This window comes from Peromyscus leucopus, chromosome 14, assembly GCF_004664715.2.
Source record: "Peromyscus leucopus breed LL Stock chromosome 14, UCI_PerLeu_2.1, whole genome shotgun sequence".
NCBI classification, from domain to species: domain Eukaryota; kingdom Metazoa; phylum Chordata; class Mammalia; order Rodentia; family Cricetidae; genus Peromyscus; species Peromyscus leucopus.
In genome coordinates this window covers 52,485,773-52,510,135 of record NC_051075.1, presented here as the reverse complement: position 1 = coordinate 52,510,135, position 24,363 = coordinate 52,485,773, and the positions used below count along the sequence as shown (strand labels likewise).

The window sequence follows — 24,363 nt, the reverse complement described above, 5'->3', positions numbered from 1 at the left end:
TTTTTTTTTTTTTTTTTGGTTTTTTGAGACAGGGTTTCTCTGTGTAGTTTTAGTGCCTGTCCTAGATCTCACTCTGTAGCCCAGGCTGGCCTCGAACTCACAGAGATCCACCTCCTTCTGCCTCCCGAGTGCTGGGATTAAAGGCGTGCGCCACCACCGCCCAGCATGGATTCGCTTTTCATGACACCTCTCAACACACACAAGCAACTGGCCCGCCTGGAGAGGGCTCCTGGGTCCGTTTCCAGCACTCTTTGCATGAATTTTATTCTTGCTCGTGTCTTTACAGAAAACAGCACAGAAATTATGCTTTTAATACCTAAAAGTTATGACAGTTCAGTGTTTCAAACACCTCAATATCCGGTTTCTTCCTTTCCACGCTATGTACATTATTTACATCAGTTAGGCTGGAATCTAGCATCTCAACCCGGTCAAGAAGACAAGAACTTGGGAGCAGGAACGTTCTATGAAGAAGAAACCAACCGTCAAAACAGATTTAAAATCGCCACTCAGTGTCTCTGGCCTTCCTCGTGAAGCAGCCCCGGCCCAGGTGGCTGGGGTGCCAAACTTCACAGGGTGAAGGGGGTCTTGTGGTCGGCCTGGGAATCCAGGAGCGGAGGACTCCGTAAGGCTGTGTGCCCTGTGACCAATATGAAGACGGGAGAGGGACGTCTGCCGAGAGGCCATCAGTGTGGACAGCTCTCCTCCTCTGCAGGCAGGAGTCCCCCAGTCCAGCATGGCTCCTCACCTATGGCCACGCTCCTGGGCACACAGCTGGCCTGAAGCTTGAGTGCCTGCATCTTGGTGTAGGTTTTCACCGGCCGCCTGCCTTGCTTTCCTTTGAGTTTCCCCCTCCACCTTCCTGATCACACACCCTTGATGCATATGCCTAGCCCAGGCCCGCTTCAGGTTTGGCCTTTTAGGAATGCCTAGGTCAAGGTGAAGCCGGGTCTGTGGCTTTCAAGCTGCGCCATGTTCCTCCAAAGCAGGCACATGTGAACCGGCAGGCTTACAACAGGTTCTCAACCTGTGGGTCACGGCCCCACCCTGATGTCGCATATCAGATATTTACATTACCGTTCATGACAGTTCGGATGTGGCAACACAATCACTTTATGGTTGGGGGGGTCACCACCACACGAGGGACTGTGTTGAAGGGGCACAGCACTAGGAAGGTTAAAGACCACTGGTCTGTAAGATGCTGTAGCAGAAGGGAGCCTTAAACAGCAGGTGGACGTCATGGGCAGAAGAGTCAGAACGCTTCGGAAACCCAGGCCCGGGGGGGGGGGTGCCAGAGCTCTGGGTGAGGGTTTGAACTCCACAGCAGTACAGTGAGCCACAGCGTTGGTGAGAAGTGTCCCCTCCCTCAGGGTGTAGGGCCTGTACACCGATGCCTGTGGTGTTGCCCACTTCTGCAAAGGAGGAACCTATAGGGCAGGCTGGGTGTGAGCAAGGGCCTGAGGATGGGCCACAGCATGGCATGGGGCGGCGCGGAGGGGGAACCCCAGTCTGAGACTTTGCCCTGTTTAGTCTGGCATCCGGCCATCAGTGGGGAGGGCAGACGATGCAGAGGTGACCCATGGACCAGCAGAGCAACAATATTCACACAGCAGAACCCCAGGTCCAGGCCTGCGAGGAGAAGGAACGGATGGAGAGGGAACGGACCTGCCGAGTCCTGGGGGGCTCGGGACACCAGGGCTGGTGTGCAGGTCCGGGTCACAGCTGTGTCAGGCCATGGCCGTGGGCTTGCAGCAACAGGCTTCGGGCATGGGCTGGTGGAGTTCCTGAGGGACGAGAGCTGCAAAGGGAGACTGGAGGGAACAGAGAGTGAGGGGTAGGCTTGGACAACCAAGAGTCACCAAGGAAGGATGGAGTGGCGGCAGGACCTTGATGTTGGGGTGGCGAGAAGGCTCCAGAGGCAGGCTGTGAGGATGAGCAAGAGGAAGATGAAGTCAGGAGCCGGTCCAGGATGTCTCAGCATGGTCCAAAGCTGTGGCCAGAACCGGCCCGTGTCTAGAGTTGATGGGGTAATCAAGGGCCTGTGGTGTAGCGAGGAGAAGCCAGGCCTGGCCTGGCCTCGGAGAGGATTCCCTGCACCACAGGCCCCGAGAGGAGCAGAGTCTCAGCGTGCCAGAGCCAGCTCCTCTCGACCTAAGCCATGTCCTCCAGCTGTGGTGGGCTGGGCTTCTCTGCTGGCCTGTCTTCGTCCATGGCTTCCTCCTCTTCTGGCTTCTCAGGGTTCCTGGCCGGGCCGTCGGACCCCGATACAGTCCCCAGGACCTTGGTGCTGTGCTCCTGAGCTTTGGCTCGGAGGGCCGCAATGCTGTTCTCCCTCAGTTCCTCCTGGGAGATGGCTGCCTGGGCATCCGGGGCCCGTTCCTCCTGCTCCATCTTGTCAAGCTTGGGCAGCGTCTGCCGGTCCACCTCAGGCTTCCTTCCCGACTCAGCTGCTGCCTCCAGCGACTTTTTGTGCATCCCTAAAAAGAATTGTTGGTATTCGGGTTTAGAAAAGCGTCTGGGAAAGCCATCTTGAACTGAAAACGGCAAAGATAGAGAGAGGCCAGAATTAAGGAGGAGCAGAGAGCCGTTCTTCACATTCCACAGTCAAGTCCCACACCTGGACCAAGGTCTGGGGTGGGAGGGGGCCTGCTGGGGGTAGGTAGAATTTCAGGCCACCAGCTGGGGACCAGCCTTCAGCAGAGTCCTCTCCACCAGACCCTCAGGCTTGAGGACACCCCCAACCTGTCCTGTCCCTTCAAGGCATCTCCCCTACCCCTTTGTCATAGGATTCCAGGTTTTAGGACCCCCAAGACAAGCTGATGCCTAGATGGTAGTTGAGAGCTGGCAGATGGAGAGGTTTGGGGCAAAGAAGTTCTTGGGCAGAACTAGAGAGGCGGCCCAAGGGACATAGGAGTCCCCTTAACCCACGAAGGGAGATATTTCGTTCACTGTAAGTCCATTTTCAGTCAGGGAGAAAGGAGTACAGACTCGGGGAAAAGGCCACATCCTCCTCATGGGACAAAAGAAGCCAGTGACTCCAGAATGGGAGTCTGGACACCCGGGACGTAGGTGCAAAGGATGGCCCCGGAAAGATGGGATCATCTGCTTGGAAGACCTCTCTCCCATTGGTCCACTGTCTCCCTACCCAGTGCTCAGTTCCCGCCCCCAGGGGGCCCCGCTCTCCTCACCACCGGGGCAGGGCCCCAAGGAGGGCGCGGGCTCTTACCCAGTAGCCACGGGGCACAGGAGTCCATGATGCCATCCTTGGCAGACTTGAGGATGGACTCCGGCAGGGGGATGGAGTGCCGCACCATGGCCCCGTAGAGCCCGTACTCAGCCATGACGCTGCTCCGGCCCCAACACTTCTCCCTCTTCCTCCACTTGGCTCTGCGGTTCTGGAACCACACCTGGCAGTGCAGAGCAATGGTCAGAGCTGTGCTCTGAGGAACTCCAGGCCCAAGGCCCTGACCCCTGTCTGCCTCAGGGGGTTCTTCGCCCGGCTCCCCTATCCCACGGAGTCCCCGAGGTATCTCCGACTCGGTGAGGGCGACATTAAGACTTGAGATGACCATGGGCAAAATAGACCCATTTGTTGTTTTAAATCAAAGCCGTTCTGGGGAGATCGGCTTGGAACACTTCCAGACAAGGCCCTGCAGGTGGGCAGCATCCAGTAATGGTCCTCAGTTTGCAGCTACGATGTCCACGCGAATGTGAAGGATCTTAAGAGGGGACGCTCACACCTGCAGTGTACAGATATGTCTTGCCTCCTGACATCGAAGCAGGATGTGGTCTCATCTATGAAGTTCTGGCTCGAGTACCACACAATCCAATTTAAATAAAAATATAAAAGCCAGCCCAGGCAGTGTTGATGTGTGCCTTTAATCCTAGCATGCAAGAGGCACAGGCAGGTGGATCTCTGTGAGTTCAAGGCCAGGCTGATCTACAGAATGAGTTCCAGGACAGCCAAGGCTACACAGAGAAACTCTGTCTCAATGAGCCTCTCCCCCGAAAAGCCTAATGTGGTGATATTTTAACTGCGCTGAAATGTGATTTGATTTGAATGTTAATAAATAAAGTTTGCCTGGAGATCAGAAGTCATAACGAGCCAGGAACAGCAGTCAGGCAGTGGTAGCCCATGCCCTTAATCCGATCACATGGCAGGCAGAGTCTCTGTGTGGTCAAGGACACAGCCAAGCGTGGTGACCCTTGGGTCTTTAATCCCAGTACCAACCATAGAGACCAGGAGGTCTGTATAGACAGGCAGTGACAAGGAAATCATGTGGCTGGGCTTAGAGCAATGAGAAGGCAGAACAGGGAAGCAATAAAAACACGAGTCACACAGGAAGAAGGTCTCTCTCTCAGGGGAAGCAACAGCAGTGAGTGGCAAGCTAAAGGGAGTCATGGATCTTGCTCTGATCTCTTGGGCTTTACCTCTGTATTTGGCTCTGTGTTTCTTATTCAATAAGACTGTTTAGAAATTCGTCTGCAGCCTAAACCTTATCATATTTTAATTAGGTTCACAGTTTTGTGTTGGGTGACATTCATAGCTGTCCAATCACAGGCCATGCCTGTAACAGACCCTCTGGTTTGCAAAAAGACTAATTCCAGGAACACTGGCTTTTCTTCCAGAGGCCCCAGGTTTGATTCCCAGCACCCACATGAGTTCACAGCCTTCTGTAACTCCAGTTCTAGGGGTCTGACACCCTATTCTGGCCTTTGCAGGTACCAGGCACACAAGAAGTACATGGAGGTACACACAGGCAAAACACCCATACACATTAAATGAATTAAGTTGTTTTTTTTTTTTTTTTTTTGAGACAGGGTTTCTCTGTATAACAGTTCTGCAGATTTTCTTTTTTTTTTTAAGAGCACATTCCCTAGCCCTGTTATCTGCCACCATCTGGGGAGAGTACAAGAGTGTGAGTCTGTGGAGCCCAGAAGAGTGGGTCCATTTGGAGGCCCCACCGCCCGCGTGTCTGCGGTCTGGCAGCAGACTCAGCACTCATCTGCCATATTTTCCTGACCTCTCCCCGCTGAGCCACCGTAGCCTCCCACATACTTTGCTGCCCATCACTTTGATTTCAGGCCTAACTTTGAATGGGATTTTGGAAAGGTGGGTGACATTCTCGGGTCAGGTAAGGAACCTGACGTTCTCTAGAGCATTAGGGCAGGGAAGAGTAGGGACCCAGCAGAGGGATGGGTAGGTGTCATCCTAGAGATGGAATATTTGGCCCCAGAGTTGATTGGTATGGGCTGAATATGAATAACACTGGGGGCGTCTGCAGCAGCAGCAGCAGCATCACCATCACCATCACCATCACCATCATCATCACCATCATCTGCAGGGCTGGGGGTGGAACCCAGGGCTTGCCCATGCTAGGCAAGCACTCTGTCACTGAACTACATCCCCAATCCCACTGCAGCTTCCAGGAGGAAATCCACACATTCAGGGGACCAGGATGTCTCCATCTCCCCCAGCAGCCCTCCTGAGACCAGCTGCTGACAGAACCCGGAGTTTCGCTACCCTTGTCCTTGGATGCTCTCTGGGAAACTGGTGGTCCTGGAAGGCCCCAGGCACCTCTGGTCCCAATTTGACCGCAGGGTAAGAAACAGGGAGCAGAAAACCAGCTTCCCTGCGGGCGCTTTCCATCCACTCTGGCGCCCCCGCCCTTCCCTGCGGACCCCTCCCCCGCCCTGGGCGGCCAAGGTATCAGCTTTTGATGAAAAATTGCTCCTGCTCTATTCAGGAGGCGGCAAAAGAAGAGTCACCCCCAGGGGCAGCCCTGGGCTGATTGAAAAATAAGTTAATTTCAGTTTGAATCGATGGGCCTCAGGCACTGAAATATCACGGGAAATTAAAGCGGCTTCTCTCCCGGGAGCCACGGCATTGACCCGCACTAATTAATGCTGGGGAGGCAGTGATCGCCGCACCGTGAGCGGCTCCCCCTCCCCGGGGGACCCCAAACACTTCTCATTTAACTAATTAGACGGGGAAAATTGGGTGTTAATTTGTTTAGGATTTTTTCCCCCTCTTCCCTTCCGCAGCTCCCTCCCCGGCCCCCGCCCGGTGCGGGGGCGCGGAAATGAATGCGGGGCTCGCCGGCAGATGGCTGCCCGGGTCACTCTGCAATCTTCTCCGACTTGATTGCTTGATTAGGTCGTTAGCACATTAAAAAAAAAAATTGCTTGCCGTCTGGCGCTGGCGTGATGAGTGGGACGCGCGGCAGCGCCTGGGTAATTTATCTTTTTATACGGCAAAGAATTTGATTTCAATCTGCAGATATATGGGGCGCCTTTGACACCTGTTTAACTTCGCGCCGCTGACAGCTTAACCCTTTTGCTGCCTGGGCAGCTGGGAGCCAAGGCTCGGACGCGGGGCTCCGCGAGGCCGCGCTCACTGGCGTTTCCCGACTTCGCCGCCAGGTGGCGCAGAGAGCGCGGATCGTCCCCTAGCCGCATAGTCCGGTATAGGGCCGGCCACAGCCAGCAGGGGGCGCTCCTGGTACTACCCATCCAGTTAGGTGAGCCACAGGGATGCTCTCTTCCCCCTGGGAAAGCCCTCACGTTTCACACCACCTTAAGTTAACCCATATAGCCATGTTTGGGGACCTCTTCCTTTGCAAATAATCAGGAGACTCTAGAAACAGGAAAGGGCCGGATGCAGTGGTGCACACCTTTAATCCCAGCCCTGGGGAGAAAGCGGCAGGTGGATCTCGGTGAGTTTGAGGCCGTTCCAGTCTACAGAGTGAGTTCTAGGCCAGCCATGGCTACACGGTGATACTCTCTCAAAAATAAATAAATAGAGGTAAAATCAAAATGACAACATCACTGCCTCAGAAGCTGTGATTTTCCCCCGCCCTCGCAGTGACCAAAAGCTTTAGAGCGCCACTGCTGGACTCTTCCTGGATGGCCGCACCAGCCAGAGAACACACCTTTGCCACACACCACCTGTTGGAATCTGTAGTTCCTGTTTAGATCCGGCGAGCAAAGATACAAGACCTCCTCCTGGTACCCCAACGCTTTGGGGAGCTCAGGGGGAAAGAGTTCATATAAAACGATGGCCACTAGGGGCTGGAGGTTAAGAGCACTGGCAATTCTTCCAGAGGCCCTGAGTTCAATTCCCAGCAACCACAAGGTGGCTCACAACTGTCTACAGTGAGATCTGGCACCCTCTTTGGTGTGCAGCTGTACACGCAGGTGTAACCCTGTCTAGATGGCTGGCCTCTGTGCATCAGAGTTAGGAACCATGAAGATGGCCTGCTTGTCCTGCCTTGGCCTCACTCTGTGTTTAGGAACTCCCCAAGGCTGCCTGCCTGTTTTCCAGGGTGTCTGCCCTATCTGGTATGAGTTTTTTCTGCGGCTCCTCTTGTTTCATCTCCCATCTATACACGCTTGGTCCCTGTCTACAAAGTACCCATTTGTTCCAGGCTTCCTTCTTCCGACAGAGGCAAAATCTAAAAGGATTAACCTGTATGCAAGTATAAGTGACTTCCTGTTTCCTCGACCCCCTCAGACCAGACAGTGTATAACAGATGGTGACAGATCCCACTCAGCAAAAATATGAATGGAGACAAGCCATATGCCCCCAGGCCAGGAGGTGGCCAGTCCAGCAGAACCTTTGAAAGTCATTGAGGTCATAAGTCCTTAAACAGAATCCCTGCAGCCAGAGAATATCTGGGATTTTAGAAACTATATGTAGCCTGGACTGGAGAGGTGATTAGTAGTAGTTAAAGAGCATGTGCCCCTTCAGAGGACCTGAGTTCAGTTCTCAGCAGCACCCACATTAGATGGCTCACAACCTCCTATATTCTAGCTACAGAGGTAACCAATGCTCTTTTGCAGCCTATCCAGGCACCGGCACACACAGAAATAAAAACAATCCTTGAAGAAAGTATATGTAGCCGGTCATGAGGGCACAGACCTGTAATCCCAGCACTTGGGAGGTAGAGGCAAACAGATGAGGAGTTCAAGGCCAGACTCGGTTACAGAGGAAGTGTAAGACCAGCCTGGGTCAAATAAGACCTTGCTTGAAAACTCGAGAAGAAGGAAGGAAGGATACATATAGCACATGTTAATGCCACTCTGCTCCCTGAGCACCACATAATCGTATCCACCAGCCTCAGTTTCTGCAGCCAAACTCACCCACACTAAGAGACATGTAAACTACACAAGGTCTGGTCTGCTTTTGCCACTAAGTGAGTTTTGATGCTAAAATCATTAAAGACCTTCCATTTTCAGCACAGTTTGGATTGAGGGATTCTGGAGAAGGCATTGTGGAATGTGCAGATAACAAAACACTCCTGGCTGTCCTCCATGGCAGGTGTATCCCCTAGCTGGTCCAGAAGTGCTGGAGGTGGGGCAGGGTTGTCAGGTAGGAAGAACACGTTGGAACTAAAGAAGGGGTACAGGCTTGCGGGTCCCTTCTGGGCTCATAAGCAGAACCCCCTTCCCTGGTTCTCCTCTGGCAAATGAATCACTAGTGTGGAGACCAGCTTTTGCCCATGACACTCTCTCCCAGGGGAGCATGCTGCCAGCTGGTAGCTCGAACCTGGACCCTCAGTTATGAGTTCCTGGAGTGCCTGGCTCTCTGCAAAGACCAGATGTGGCTCCAATTTACGGAGGAAACCTGGACAGCCAAAATGATTTTGTTTTAGGGCATTTGGCATCAAAATGAAAATTGCCTTGGAGGGAAGCGGATAAGGGATTAGTGAGCTTTGTTCATAGCTTTCCGTCTCTTGTCTTGATGGGAGCAAGCAGCATGCATGCAGAGCTTAAAAGTCACTACACTTGGGGCTGGAGACATGGCTCAGAGGTTAAAAGCACTGCCTGGCTTTTCCAGGGGACCCGGGTTCTAGTCCCAACACCCACGTGATGGCTCATAACTGTCTATAACTTCAGGAGATCCAGAACCCTCTTCTGGCCTCTGTGCACACCAGGACCACATGTGGTGCACAGACGTACGTGCATGGAGGCAAAACACCCACCCACACAAATTAATTTAAAATCTTTTAAAAATCACTGCCCTTGATCTCAGCCAAAAACAGTTGAAGCTGAGCGGTGCCGTGTAATCTCAGGTTCGCCAAACAAAAACTGCAATCGGCCTTCTGTGTCCACGTCAGTGGGCTCAACAACCACGGACAAACACGTACAGGTGTGTGTGTGTGTGTGTGTGTGTGTGTGTGTGTGTGTGTGGTCTGTGAACTGCGTGCATGTGCAAGCACTCATGTATGGACACGTGGGAGGTCAAGAGGTTGGTGTTAGCTGCCTTCCTTGACTGCACTCTACCTTGTTTTTTGAGACAGGGTCTGTCACTGAGCCTGGAGATCAATGACTGGCTAGACTGGCTGGCCAACGAACTCTATGCAATCCTGTCTCCACCTCTCAAAACTGGGATCGCAGGGGCACGCCCCACACCAGGCTCTTTACATGGGTCCTGGGGATCAGAACTCACATTTATTCCCACCACTGACACTTTATCCACTGGGCCATCTCCCTAGCCCACCTGGTACTTTGAGTGTGTGCTGTTTTCTCCAAAACAATACAGTGCAACAACTATTTACATAGAATTTACATCAAGTAGATATTATAATTAACAGATGATTGAAAGCAGACATGAGGATGTACACACATTATGTACAGATTCTTGCTTTTTTTTTTTTTTTGCCCTGGTAATAACAGAAGCCAACGGCTAACACGGACTAGACATCACCATCTCTGTCACTCTATATTGGGGACTTAAGCATTCCCGAGGAGAAAGGCTAGAACTAACGCCCCTTGGATAATGAAGGGCCCTTGTGCCTACATTTCAGGCTCATTTGAAGATTAAATAAAATTAGTGAAAGTGCCTAAAATCAGATGCTGTCATACAGACGGTGCTAGATAATTGCTGGCTATTATTATATCACAGGAAATCAATGGGAGTCTGCCTAAAGCGCAGGTTAATCAATGGCAGCGTCACCTGTCCCTCTGACCCCCTACACTTGTCCGTTAGCAAAGCTGGACTTACAGAAGACAGTGAGTGCAATCGAAGGCAGAGAGGGGAGAGCTAACTAACTTCCGGGTGATAATCTCCCTGCCCCACCTCGGGACGGAACCTGCGCCTTCCACACGCTTCATCATCAAGCCGCATGCCAACCCTAAGGTTTCCTTTCTTCTTTAATGAAGCAAAGGCTCTTAGCTGCTGAGCCATCTCCAGGCTCGGCTTCCATGTTTGAATACAGACAGCCTCTAGTTTCCCTGTAGCGTCTGAAGATCCTAGCAGATCACGCTGAAACTCGATAGCCCAGGCTCAAATGGCAGCGGTCCTACAAAGCCTGTCCTGCCCAGAGCTGCTGCGGATGTGTCTACATCTCAATGTGTCTACATTAGAGATCGCTGCTCCGTCTGCGGCTGCCGCCGAGACCAAGGCACATCCACTCACCCCCGAGAGCTTCCTGCTTCTCAAATGCCCTGTTACCATCCACTGGCAAGATTGTCGGGGAACATTAAATAAAATAGCATGGGGGGAATGCCTGGCATGTAGCAAGAACTCGAAGGAACCAGCCCGACACTTGATGGAGTCTGTGGACCACAGTGCTACGTGAGGAGGCCTCTTTCCGGCACCAGCTTTAGGGTCACAGAAAGGGGGGCCCTCCTCCTGCTTCCCACCCTGCAGAGGTCATGGCAGCCCCTTTCTATCTGACTCTTGGTTCTGAGAATCCCCAAGAATTCCTGGAGTTTCCTGATTCTACTTCCTAAAAAAAAAAAATAGCCCCTCTATTGTGGAAATCTGGTCCCAGGAGAAGAGGCCGGTCGTACAGAGAGCCTGACAAAGGTCTCAAAGTGACACAAATGGCCACCAGGTTTGGAGTCCTCCGCAAAGGCTAGCAGGGAGGCTTTGGGGCTTTGGGAAGGAGCCTGGGTTTCCAGGTGCACATCCCCTCAGAGGAGGTGCCCAGCAGTCTCAAGAAGCCCAGCCCGCGTTCAGGTGGGTTCCAGCTGTCAGCAGCTGGTGTAGTTGTCTCTCCAGCCGGCAGAGGGCACCTGTGCCTCCCAGGTGAACAGCCCAAGGACGGCCTCCTCACCGGAGGGCTGCTCTGCGGCTTCAGGGCACACAGCAAACAGGCCACCTTGCAGCTCTAGCAAGTCTTTCTCCCACTTCCTAAGAGATCAGTACCAGCAGCTGGAGCTGCGCCCCAGGACTCCCCAGGACTCCCCAGGACTCCTGTCCTCCTAACTCCTCACATAGGTCCCACCTGCGGCCCAACCCCAGTATCCCCACAGGACAACATGCCCAGGGCTCCTCCCAGGATCACCCCTCTAAAGGTGACATTTTGCAGGATAGACGCTGTTCCAATATTTGTCACCTTGTTACCCAGACTTTGCCTTTTGTTTGGTTTGTTTTAGATGGCACTCTGGTAGCTCAGGGTGGCCTTGAACTCCCCAGGAAGCTGAGGGTAACCTTGAACTCCTGATCCTTCTGTCTCTTTGTACCAAATGCTGCCATTACGGGCATGAGCTACCACACCCTGCAAGTTTTTGCTTTTTTTTTTTTTTTTTTTTTTTTTTTTTGAGACAAGTTCTTGCTATGTAGCCCAGGCTGGCTTCAAACAATCCTGCTTTATTTTTTGTTTTGTTTTCAAGACAAGATTTCTCTGTGTAACAGTCCTGGCTGTCCTGGAACTCGCTCTGTAGACCAGACTGGCCTCGAACTCACAGAAATCTGCCTGCCTCTGTCTCCTGAGTGCTGGGATTAAAGGCGTGTGCCACAATGCCTGGCTTTTTTTTTTCTTCTTTGAAACAGAGTCTCAGTATATATGGCTGACCTGAAACCTCCTATGTAGACCACGCCGGCCTGGAACTCCCAGAGATCCACCTGCCTCTCTTCTGAGCCCTGGAATTAAGGTGTGTGGCACCACATCTTGATTTTGGGGGGCTTTTTGAGATGTAGAGTGTAGCCATGGATGGGCTGTAACTCCTGGTAGTCATCCTCTCTTACAGCAATTTTTCTACCTCAGCCTGCTCAGTGCACGTAAACTTGTGACACCATATTTCAGCAGACTTCTTCCATGCCATCCAGCGTAAGGCTCCAAGATCAAGCTTGTCATGGCCTTTGATGGCCACTAGGGGGCAGCTCGGCCCACATTTCTAGAACTCCTAAAGCAGCGTCTTTCTGTCTACCAGGACACATTCTTTCCTTCTCCACCCTTCCACCCTTACACTACCTTCCACGTCCTTTAACCCTCTTACAGTCCTATCCTACGTCCAAGACTTGGTGTTCTTACACCAGCTGCGCACAGAAGCCACCACCCGGAGAGATTTGAAACACAGACGCCAAGGCTCTACTCCAGACCAATTCGATCTGGATTGGTGGGCATAGGGGTGCCACAAGGGTATTCTAAAAAGGTGTCTGTGAATGCACAAGGCCCTGAGTTCAATTCCCAGCACTGTAAAATAATAATAATAATAAACAAGGAAATGGAGACATGACTCCATAGTTAAGAGCATTGGTTGTTCTTATAGAAGACCTGGGTTCAGTTCCCAGCGTCCACGTGGTGGCTCATAACCGTCTGTCACTCCAGTTCCAGGGGATCCAATGCCCTCTATGACCTCCGGGGGCACCAGGCACACATGGCGCACAGACCTACATGCAGGCAAAACACTTGTATACATAAAAGAAGCACTAATAAGCATTCCAAGCCAGGATCCTACAAATTCTTTCCCATCAGGACAGCTACCTTGAACTTCTGGAATAGAACTTCGAGGATGGGGTGAACAGTCTCACTGTGTTTCCAAGGCTGGCCTTGACAATGGAATCCAGGCTGTGATGAAACTCCAGCTCCTCCTGGCTTAACCTCCCAAATGCTGGGATCACAGACAGGCCACCGTGCTTAGCTTCAACCATGCCTGCTCTAAAGTGGTCTCCAGTCAAGGGAATGTTAGAAGTGTTAGTTGGATATGGTGATACATCCCTAATATCCCCAGCACTAAGGAGGGGAGGCGAGAGGATTTCACGTTCCAGGCCAGCTTGGGCTACATAGCAAGACCAGGTCCAAAAACATAATAAAAATAATAATAATAATAATAATGCCAAATGGAATAATGCTAGCCAGGTAATCCATACTCACCTTTCCCACATAGGAGTTGCTAAGAGCAGTGTGAGACTGTATCCATCCATTTTGCATATTTGCTTTTCGCTAACAAGGTATCTTTTGTTAAACAATAACAGAGTAATCAATTAAGAGAATAAAGCCAGAACTGGTACAGCACTTGCCTATAATCCTAGCACTTGGGAGGTTGAGGCAGGAGGATTGCTGAGGCTGGTTGGTTGCCAGTCTAGCTCCAAATTCAGGGAAAGCCCCTGTCTGGAGGAAATAAGACATGGAGCGGGTGGTAGGATGGGCCACCTAACCTTCCCCTCTGGTCTCTGGGAACACGCCTAAGCACATGCACCACACCCCACACGCATCTATACCACAAGCACACTCAGACACACACAAAAACTGAAAATAAAAATTAGATTTTAAAGAAGAAAAATTGTGTATTTTAAAAGAGGGCCAAAGGGGGCTGGAGAGTTGGCTCAGTGGCTAAGAGGACCGGCTGCTCTTGCGGAGGACCCAGGTTCAGTTCCCAGCACCCACGTGGTGGCTCATAACTGCCTGTAACTCCAGTTCCAGGGGATCCGATGCCCTCTTTGGCTTCCGCAGACACTGTGCATACAGTTAAACACATAAGAAAAATTAAAGACCAATCTGAAAAAAACCCACAGGGCCAGGGATCTGTGAAGCTCAATGGTAATACGCTTGCCAAACACGGGCATGGCCCTAGGTTCCGTCCCTAGCACCAAAACCAAAAACAAAGACCCCAAAAGCCATGTATATAGCCCTCTCTTATAGTGCTAGTAACCTGTGACCTCAGAGAAAATAAAATCAATCTGGAAATCCATTTCCCCTTCCCCAGGACTGACATCTTGAAGAGGCTTCCAGAACATATATTCTAAATTTGATACATAAAGAGAACCGTGTAGACAAGTCTGTTGTGGTGACTTAGAACCTTTTCTATCCCCAGTGTGCCCCACATCACTACATCCCCAGCCCAGAGCGGCCCACGGAGGCCTGGCTCACTCACGGCCTTTTACCCTAGTTACAGTTTGAACAGAGAGTGTCATGTCATCTCATGGGATAGCAGTAAAACTGGGCTCTGAATCCTAGCCTCTTATCAACTTGACCTTTCAGCCCCTCAGTTTCTTCATCCAGAAAATGGGTATGAAATCAACACCAGACTCATCTGGTGCTGAAGGATGAAGTGCCAGGCACTGACCGCCGAGGGCAGTGGTGAGTACTCAGTAAAGGCCCCAGATCGCAACACCTTCAGCAAGGTAGAATTTGGGGAAATGTTATTTTTACGAACGAGTCGTATGAGGCTCGGCCTGTGACTTTGCTGATAGTGAAACAAAAAAAGGAAGTAGGTGTGCCTAGCTGTCACGTGTGTGCTGTGGGTTGTCCTTAGACTAGGCGGGAAGCCTCAGCTACACCGTGAGCAGGGGCTCAGCTTCCCAACCGTCTGCTTAGGGCTGTTAAACTCTCCTTAGCCTGGCAGCCTAGAGCCTGGTGACAGCCAGTGATCCTGACAGCGCTGTTCCTGTTCCGGCTACTCCACGCCACCACCATCACCAAAACCAAAACCAATCATTGTTCCATTTGACCTGTAAACCCCTGATTCTAAGGACTCATCTCTCTCTCTGTCTCTCTGTCTCTCTGTCTCTCTGTCTCTCTCTCTCTCTCTGTCTCTCTCTCTCTCTCTGTCTCTCTCTCTCTCTCTTCTCTCTCTCTCTCTCTCTCTCTGTCTCTCTCTGTCTCTCTCTCTCTCTCTCTCTCACACACACACACACACACACACACACAGCCTACTGCTGACTCAATGTTGGAGCAGGCTGTACTCAAGTGCTAGCAACCCATCTTCACATACCTTAGTTCCACCTGTCAGCATGCCCGGACCCCACTGCTGAACTCAAATCTCCTTCGTTCTTCCAGATTTGGGCTCAGCTTCTTCAAACCCAAGAAGCCCAAGGCAGAGGGTGCGTTTTCAGACCCACGTTCCAGCCTTACAATAGCTTAGCTATGGAGCACAGGAAGCTGTCGACTGTCATTTCCCAGTTCTCTGGGAAAAGTGGGAAGCCACTGGTCTCTACCCTGCCACTTGTCACCAAGGTTTCATGAGAGCGGAGCTGACTCTGAGTGAGCAGGGACACATGTCCCTCACGGCTCTGAACTCTGTTCACATTCAGCCTGTTGGATCTGTGCAAGGCGTGGGGTATGTGCACCCTAATCCCACGAGTACAGGGAGACTCTGGGAGGAGACGCCTGGCTGCGAGCCCAGGGCTCTGGCTCTGGAATCAGTGCCACCAGCCCCTGCCTCACCTTGCTTTGCCCGTACACACCCTTGGCACATGACAACCTCTCTGAAATACCTAGGTTTGTTACCAATACACATCAAGACCTTTCCTAAACCACTGGGTTAAGTTGGGGGGCAAGACTACTTAATCACTCACAAATTCCTGTAGGGGGCAGCACTTAGCTATGTGGTGCCCAGAAGATTGGCAAGACTCTGGTCTCATCTCTCCTCTATCCACCCATGCATAGTCAGTCAGGTAGGCTCTCTACTCCCCACCCCTCCCCGTGCTGGCTATGGTGACTTTGAACCCCTCCCAACAGACAACCTCCAGGTGACTTAATGAACTAGCCTGGGCCTGCTGGGAAAATTTACAGGGCAGTTACAGGGGAGGTTCCGGCTTCCCACAGCCCTGCCCACCACACCGCGGCTCAACAGAGATTAGACAGCCCACTAGAGAGACCGCGGCTCCTTCTCACTAAAGAGCCGTGCAGACCTGGACCTGTCAGCAATGGCCTCCAAGCCGCCCGGAATGGCCAGCCTGATGCTAATGAAGGCCGGAAGGAGAGGACTAGGCAAACCAGGCCTCGGTTTACAGGGTACACCGCCACCCCATGCACGTGTGTGTGTGTGCACACACACACACACACAGTCCAGAGGCAACACCCACCCAGATCTCCCCCACCAGAACTCAACTGGGTGAGAATCAACATTCCCAGGTCTCCACAGATAAGCATAAGCTGCTTATGGATAATTGAGCTTATTGTTCGTGTCCATGTCTAAAGCCTGGAGCTGAAATTCTGAATTGATTTCTAGTGAAAGGAAATCCCTCTCTCTCTCTCTCTCTCTCTCTCTCTCTCTCTCTCTCTCTCTCTCCGAGACAGGGTTTCTCTGTGTAGTTTTGCGCCTTTCCTGGATCTCGCTCTGTAGACCAGGCTGGCCTCGAACTCACAGAGATCCGCCTGGCTCTGCCTCCCGAGTGCTGGGATTAAAGGCGTGCGCCACCACTGCCCGGCTCATTTTCATTCTCTGGTTCTCTAGTCGGAACAACCCATAACCCCTGCTTCCTTCTCTAGCACATCTGGGATGCTCCCCTCCACCAAGCACCTGCTGACAGAAAGAACCTCCAGTGGAGACAGAGAGGCAGATGCTGGGCAGGCAACAGCATCAGGAAGTCAGGACCTGATCTCCACACGTCCCAACATCCATGTCCCCCTCCCCACCAGTTCTGTAGCAGCAGGAATCCACTCTCCAGGCCTGCCTGGAGTAGCTTTCATTTAAGGCTAAGATGTACCTGGAATCAGTTCTGGAGATACTCCACCCATCCCACTCAATTCTCTGGCCTCAAGATGTTCCTATACCCTGGGGTTTCTGGGCTGGGCACACCAATCTAGAAACGTGGCTGGTTATGCCACACAACCACCCAGGGGAGGAGGAGGGGCTTGGTGAGTCCCACTAGAGGGTATGTGTACCCAGTCACGTTCTGGGGGTCTGGGCCAGTCCAGGAAGAAGCACTGAACAGGAGCTGCACGTGGGAACAGCTGCCCCGTCATGAGGGGAACACAGAGCTGCAGCTGGATGCAGTGGCCAGGAATAGGAAGTGAAGGGGAAGGGAGAGGAGGAGAAGCCGGCTAGGGTTAGAGGCAAAAGCCAGCTTCCTCTCTCAGCCACCTGGTCCTTCCTCTGGTCTTAAAAGAGCCATGTGCTGCCGGGCGGCGGTGACACACGCCTTTAATCCCAGCACTCGGGAGGCAGAGCCAGGCGGATCTTTGTGAGTTCGAGGCCAGCCTGGTCTACAGAGAGAGATCCAGGAAAGGTGCAAAGCTACACAGAGAAACCCTGTCTCAAAAAACCAAAAGGAAGAGAGAAGAGAGAGAGAGAGAGAGAGAGAGAGCCACGTTGCTATAATAGGCTCGCTCGGGAAGACCCTACCCCTATCAACGCTCTTTCTCATTATAAGGCCTCCTCACGGTCTCTACAATGTACCATCTGCATTTTGTTCGTTTGGATTTGGGGTTTGATTTGGTTTTTACTGGGAATAGAACCCAAGACCTCACTCAAACTAGGCAAAGCACGCCACCACTGAACTATATCCCCAGCCCAGGAAGCCTACATTTTAGAAGAGCAGGCAAGACTTATCTAGCAAGTGTCTTGTCCACCTCTAGTTCACTTACGTGGTAGGTATTCAGCAAATACCTGTCTGCTTAATAGACTTGACTCAATGGTTTTTACTGAGGACAGGGTGATTGGCAAATGGTCCTTCCCCCAGGGAAGGGCATAGACGTGTGAGGATGGGTACCTGCCCCTGGGGATATAGACGTCTCCAGGCGTCTCCAGGCAGCTGGAGGGGCTAGCCACTGTTACCTGTATCCTGTCTTCTGGCAGCTCCGTTTTCATGGCCAGCATCTCCCGGGCATAGACATCTGGGTAGTGGGCTTCATTGAATGCCTTCTCCAGCTCCTCTAGCTGGTAGGAAGTAAAGATTGTCCTGAGGGAGCAAGATCAGAACTCAGAACCCTGGTACTGAAAGAGCCTGCCTGCCCTGGAGAAGGCAGGATATCTCTCTCCTGTGCCTTGGTCACAATCACCTTCTCTCTCTCTCTCTCTCTCTCTCTCTCTCTCTCTCTCTCTCTCTCTCTCTCTCTCTCACACACACACACACACACACACACACACACACACACTGACCCTCTAGCCTCTTCTCTATCCAGGGCAGAGGTCCCACATCATCCTGGTCATGGGCACACATTACTTTAGCTTCGGTGACATTTCATTCAGAATCTTTCTGGAAACACTCTGGGGGAAAAGTGCGTTAAGAAGAAAATTCTAAGGTGGTGGTGGCGCACGCCTTTAATCCCAGCCCTCAGGAGGCAGAGCCAGGTGGATCTCTGTGAGTTCGAGGCCAGCCTGGTCTACAGAGCGAGATCCAGGACAGGCTCAAACAAACAAACAAACAAACAAAAAATACAAAAAAAGAAGAAAATTCCAGAATATTAAATATTGAAAGTCATTCTTCCTCTCCCACAAGCCAAAGAGGAGGTCTCATCAGATGAATAAAGCCTTGGTCCACTGGACCTGCATCCTGAGCTCCTCCCCACCAGACAAATGTAAAGATTCTCTTTAAAGGCTAAAAGCAGCTTCACTTGGATAGTTTGTCCAGTGAGAACAGTGTCTCACACACCTCTGACCTCTCCCTCCTCCCTCCCCATCCCACCCATGCCCTCTCCACCTGTGCAGAGCACCGCTACTACCCAGACCCACCACACAGGGTCAATTGCTCACAGGTAAGTGCCAGGATGTACCATCCCCTCTCCTACCCCCAGAATGGTTCCCACTGACCCATTTTAAGAGATGATGAACCGTTAATCCCAGCACTCAGGAGACAGAGGCAGGAGTGAGTTCAAGGCCAGCCTGGTCTACAGAGTGAGTTTCAGGACAGCCTGTATAGAGAGACCTTGTCTCAAAAACAAAACAAAACAAAAAACAAAAAACCCAGACCAAACCAAACCAAACAAACCAACAAAAAAACCAACAACAAAAAGCTGACAAAAGCTACATTTTCTCACCCCAGGAAAATGGGCAAATAACAAGCCTCCAATACTAAGACCTTCATAACCCTCCGTTTAGAGTAACCTAGGAACCTAGGAACCACCCACCGACAGCTGCAAACTCTTTCCACAGATTTTATATTCGTTGCATTTACCTGGTCTTTATTTTACACCCTCATAGACAACAGGTTTCTACAAACAGAACTTTTACAAAGGGGGATGTCCCTTCTTGATCCTCTGAGATTTGGACCCTGGGGCCAGCACAGGGTTTATTTGTAGAGTCTCCCTACTGTGCCCTCCCCTCTCCAGTGCATAGAAAAAATGCACACATAAGCCCCCTTCCTTGAGCTAATATGGACTTCAGTATATCCAGGGATATTATACGGGGGGGGGGGTGTGCTCTTTATTAAAAATGACTAGTTTGCTTTTAAATTATTTTGTCTAGTCTCTTGGTGGCAATATATGGAATTCTTATGTGCACAGAACGTTAATTCATAGGCTGGGTGTGGTAGTGATGCTTTTAATCCTAGTACAGAGGCAGAAGCAGGCAGATTTCTGTTAGTTAGAGGCCAGTCCAGTGTACATCAGGCTAGCCAGAACTACACAGTGAGATCCTGTCTCAAAACAAAACAAGCAAAGAAGAAAAAGAAAGAAAAAAGTTAATTCTTCAAGATTTTGAAGATCTGCAGCTCTCTGTTTCTCTCTCTTGACTTGCTGGAGATCTTTTGAACAGATCATCAAAATAAGCAATCAAAATATGCAAGTCCCTTTTAAAACCAGGGACACTGAGGAACACTGGTATGGCCTGGCCAAAGTCCAGGAAGGGAGCTGACTGTGAATGATTTAGAGTTTTTAAGGGCCTTTCTGTACTTAGAAGAGTCCCATTCGAAACAAAATGCAAGTGTAGTAGGGACCTGCCCTGTGCTCCTGCCATTGGAGGACGGGGCGGGAGGAACAGTGAGATCAAGGCCAGCTTGATCAACATAGTTCAGGCCAGTCAGGACTACATTGCAAGAAGACAAAACAAAACAAAACAAACTAAAAACTAAGGAAGAAGGAAAGACAGGCAGGCAGACAGACAGACAGACGCAACCCTTAAATCCCTCAAGCCTCTCTCATTCCTGCCTCAGAGCTGGTCTTCCTATTGATAAGCACATACTCTTCAGGAGGGTCCCTTCCCCCACCCAGAGACCGCCAACTCTGCTCCTGACTGAGGTAGAGCCCAGGGTCTCTTGCAAGAGGATCTGCAGTTTCCCCAAGAACAAAATCCCGGAGGTGGGTCACCACTGCGCTGCATCCCTGGTCTACCCACCTCCTCCCCCAGTTCTGCTGAAACTGGTTTGTTTCCTGAAGCCAATTCTCGTCGCAGGGCTCCAGGGACTCTTTCTCAAAATCCCCAAAGACTGAATGAAGCTCAGGGAATATGCTTTGTTTTCTATGCCCCTCCCAACCACCCCCCCCATTCTTTTTTCCGATTATCTGCTACCTTCATACGCCAGAAAAAGACAGACACCCAGGGCAGCTAGTCTCTGATGTTGGTGACCTGTTCTACCTGGCTCCCAACCCACCCAAACCCCAAATGTTTCTCTATCAGATGGGAACGAGGGACTTTAGGTACGGACTTAGAGTGCGGGCCACCTTGCTTGTTTCTATGTGGACAGCAAAGTGAGACGTCCTTTCCATCACTGCCAGAGTTTAGGGAATGCTCTTTCCAGGGCTCTCCAAGCCTAGGATAAGAGCAGAACCACCACCACACACCACCACACCACGTTGACCTTATCCCAGCACGGAAGATTCCTTTGGGGTCTGCCGCATCCCATAGGTAATGTTTTAATTAATATTTGTTGGATGGATTTTCAAAACGACCAGTGACTGGACTAATAATTTTTTTCCGTTTAAAATAAACTGGGCTGGTAAAAATGTCTAAACATTAAAGGAAAGGCACTTGCAGCCCAACCTTAGAGACATGGGTAGATTCCCCGGAACCCACAAAAAGGTGGAGAGAATCAACTCCACCGAGTTGTCCTCAGACCGACCACCAGGTACGTTTCCATGGCGTAAATGAGTCCCCTCACCGTCACCCACACCACCCCCATTACATGCACACATAATAGTAACAAATACAAATTTACGAAAAGAATAAAACGAATTGAACTAAAGCCCCCCCAGCTGCCCGAGGAGAATGAAAGGAGGTTCCCCCTGAGACCCGAGCTGAAGTTCACTTTCCCTTAAGCCAAAACCTGTTCCGAGGTCAGGAAAGAGAGTCAGTGATGACCTTTGGGGGTGGAGGAGGCTAGGGCAATTCAAGGCGCAGAGAAGCACGGAGCGGGGCGGCAGGGGAGAGGATGCAGAGACTGAGACCAAATTCGGGAGGGAAAAGAGGTTGCGATGGGACCACAGGCCAGAGAGAGCGGCAGCGGGGAACTAACTGTCCCTGGGGCCTCCCCTCTTGGGTTAGGACAGAGAGAAAAGTGAAGAAACCTGTCGGCTAGGGAGTGCAGGGACAGAGACCTGGGAACCGCGCTCCCAGAAACTCAGGTTTTTTGTTTGTTTGTTGTCTCTCTGGCCTGCCCTAGCTTAAAAAATCGCCTGAGGATTTCTACCAGGAACGAATTAGTGTTGATGCTGAAATGAGCGAGAGTCGGACACCCCTCCCCTCCGGGGATGGGGTGGGGGTGGTGGAGGAGGGAGCATACTTCTTAGGATAGACCCATTGAATTTTTAACTTTGGACTCACAGCGTCTATTTAAAGACATTTTGTTTCACACTAAAAATATGCGTATGTGTCTGCTTATTAGTACGTGCACGTGGTGCCCCAGGAGGCCAGAAGAATGCATGGATCCCCATGAGCTGACCAACTCTCCTTAGAATGTACACCAATGCAGTCCACCCCACTCCGGTCTCCGCAGGTGGAACCAGATCGTTCGCTTTCTTCCCCATCTTCCAGACTAGGAAATTGAGGCTCACGGGAGGGTAGCGACCCTGCTCAATAGCACAAACGAGCAGAGGCCGAAAGCAAAGGGCCATCCGTGCAGCGGTCACTGGAGTCTGAAGGGGAACGATCGCAATAGAAAACTGGAGAGTTGACGAGACGGGGCCAGTGTAGGAGGAACCGGGCGCCCAGGGCCGAGCTTGCACGGACTCGGCTCCAGCGGGAGGTGGGTGTCTATCTGCTCTCCACCGGGTCTGGGGCTCTCAGACCGGGTCAGTGCAGGGATCTGGGGCCGCCGACGCCTCTCCAGCACAGATCTGGTCCCAGCTGGTCTTTCCTTTCTCCAGCGCATGGAGAAAGCAGAAAAGGTGCGGCTGCCCGGGCTGACGCTCAGTCACCCTCAGCGGGTGCCAGGGCTGCCCCGAGGCAGGCTCCGGCGAACCACGCAGGTGTCTTTGGTGCAGCCCGGGCCCTCACATCTGCGATCGCAGAGAACAAAATCTGGGTGACCCGGCCGGGGAAAAGGAAGCTGGGGATGGGAGCAGGAAAGAACTGTGCGGCCCTTACCTGTGTCGCCGCTTCTTGCGTTTCTTGGTCTGGTTTAAAGCCGATTTGGACATTTTTCGGTCGCTGGAGGAAACATCTTCGGAATCTGAAAAGCGAGCGGAGAGGCAGGAGGCGGAATGGGGAGTGCGCTCCGCAGAGCCGCAAAATAAGGTGAGGACCCCACCTTCTGCAGCCTGGGCGAGCGGCGCGGGCCTGTGGTCTCCAGCAAGCCCTCCGGGGCCTGGGCGACCGTCCCCATCCCTTAGCCCAGGCTGACCCTCCCCGGGTCTGCTTCTGAAACCAGAGATTTTAAAAAAAATTCGTTGCAATAAAGACCAAGGCCCAGGCGCGCTGGCAGGCAGGGACGTGGGAGAATGAGGTAGGCACTGAGGATTTAGGGACCCGGGTTGGTACTCTTAGCTCTGCCCTGTCAAGTGCAAGTCCCAGGTCGAAAAGTTGACCCAAGGAATGGAGGCTTGTTGGAGCGGAGCTGGGACTCTGGAAAGGTCTGGAGACTGCAGGTTCGCTGCCTCCTTCGTGGCACCCACAAAATGTTTTTCTCATCGAGTTCAGAGAGTCTGCGACGAACCACTTTGCATTCTCCTTCTACACTTAATACATAATAAACAATGGCACGAAAAATCTAGGGAATTACTGAGAGCCGGTGAGCTAGAACACACCGCCAGGAAAGTGGCCCTGAAAGGGCGAGGGGGAACTCATCCAGGGTCCCTGATCCAGAGAAAAAATCAGGATCCAATCCAGGAGGCGCTTTGGTTGGATCTGTTGGATGCCCTTTGGCCGCCGATGTGGCTTTATTTTCCCAGTTCGTAGGGGCAAAGGAAATCGAACCTCAGCTAAGCAATACAGAGGTTTGGAACGGAGAAGAGGGGAGGAAAATGGGGGACAACTTTGGACACAGGGGCAAGAGCCAGGGCTGGCTTCTCTTTCCTGTCCCGCCAGCAACATCAGGCTTCAGGAGCCGCAGGTCCTGCCCAAGGCCAGGGCACCGTGGAGCAGAGAGCTGGGGCCCTCCAGCTAGCTCCTTAGGAGATGATGCAACAAGGACTCAGCCACCCGGAGCCTGCCAGCCAGTAGGACCCCCAACCCAGAGATGGGATGAGCGGGGCCAGACACTAGTTCGCAAGAACTGAGCAGGGCTTGGAAAAGCTGAATCTGAAAACCCTCTTGAGTCCGGGTCGCTGGCCCGGGGCCCTCTGACTCTAGGCCTGGGCTGAGATCCGTTGGCCTGTGCGAACTTTTCCTCCCGGGGGAGGTCGCGGCCGGCTGGCGAGAACCGACGGCGCAGGCCGGGCTGCGGCTTTCCCAAGCAGTGTGGCAGGCGAGCAGCCTTGCCCTCACCTACCCGAGCTGGCCGTCTGGCTGGTGTCCAGCGGCCCCGACGCTCTGCCTAGTGGCTGCAAGTGGACGCTCTGCGGATCGGACAGCACTTCCAGAAAGGTGGGCTGCGCGTAGAAGCCGGGAAGTCCCCCGGGCCCCAGCAGCCCCATGCCGCCCACTCCCGCCGGGCTGAGCACCGAGCGCGCAGCCAGCAAGTGCCCGGGGGCCAGGCCGTCGAGGGCAGCCCGCGGGTGGGAGCTGGGAGGCTCCTTGTTCAAGCCTAGGATCTCCTGGATGCCGAACCCTGTGCACCTGGCCGGGGCGCCCCCCGAGGTACTCTTGGCCACTGTCTCGGATTTGGGCTTGCTCAGCGCTTCCCCCGTTTTCCCCGTCATCTCCCGGTTTCTTTGGAGGGGCTGAGGCCGCGGGTCTTTTGCTCCCCCAACCCCCCCGCCAGGCTGCCCGCTTCGCGAAGTTGGTCCCAGGTGTCCCCTCCGGTGTCTAATGCTCTGGAGCCCCAAGGAGATTCCCTTTTTATCCAACCAGGCGGCTGCCCAAGTGGGGTCAGAGCTGAACAGCCAATCACCGGGGCCAGGAGCGATTAGGAATTCCAAAAAGCTGGCAGCTCCCGTC

General features: G+C 52.3%; 1 protein-coding gene across 2 annotated transcripts; it reads right to left on the bottom strand.

The window, feature by feature from the left end:
* Positions 1-279: 279 nt before the first annotated feature.
* Vsx2 (visual system homeobox 2) lies at positions 280-24,218 on the bottom strand. Of its 2 annotated transcripts, none has more exons than XM_028877927.2 (5): positions 23,756-24,218; positions 22,414-22,498; positions 17,731-17,854; positions 3,224-3,404; positions 280-2,531 (listed from the first exon to the last, which is right to left on the bottom strand). In XM_028877927.2, exons 1-5 carry the CDS (start codon positions 24,123-24,125, stop codon positions 2,149-2,151), a joined length of 1,143 nt encoding a protein of 380 aa, XP_028733760.1. In that variant the 5' UTR covers positions 24,126-24,218; the 3' UTR covers positions 280-2,148. The 2 variants fall into 2 exon arrangements, with proteins under 2 accessions (XP_028733760.1, XP_028733765.1); XM_028877932.2 differs by having other exon boundaries at positions 280-2,474.
* Between the last annotated feature and the right edge of the window lie 145 nt (positions 24,219-24,363).

What these genes read in the sequence shown, in the direction of transcription:
- Vsx2 (XM_028877927.2), bottom strand. Translation starts at nt 24,125, where the DNA reads ATGACGGGGAAAACGGGGGAAGCGCTGAGCAAGCCCAAATCCGAGACA. An exon ending in TGCCAGAAGACAGGATACAG is followed by an intron (nt 3,405 to 17,730) that starts GTAACAGTGGCT and finishes CTGCACTGCCAG; the next exon opens with GTGTGGTTCCAGAACCGCAG. An exon ending in CTGTGCCCCGTGGCTACTGG is followed by an intron (nt 2,532 to 3,223) that starts GTAAGAGCCCGC and finishes TGCCGTTTTCAG; the next exon opens with TTCAAGATGGCTTTCCCAGA.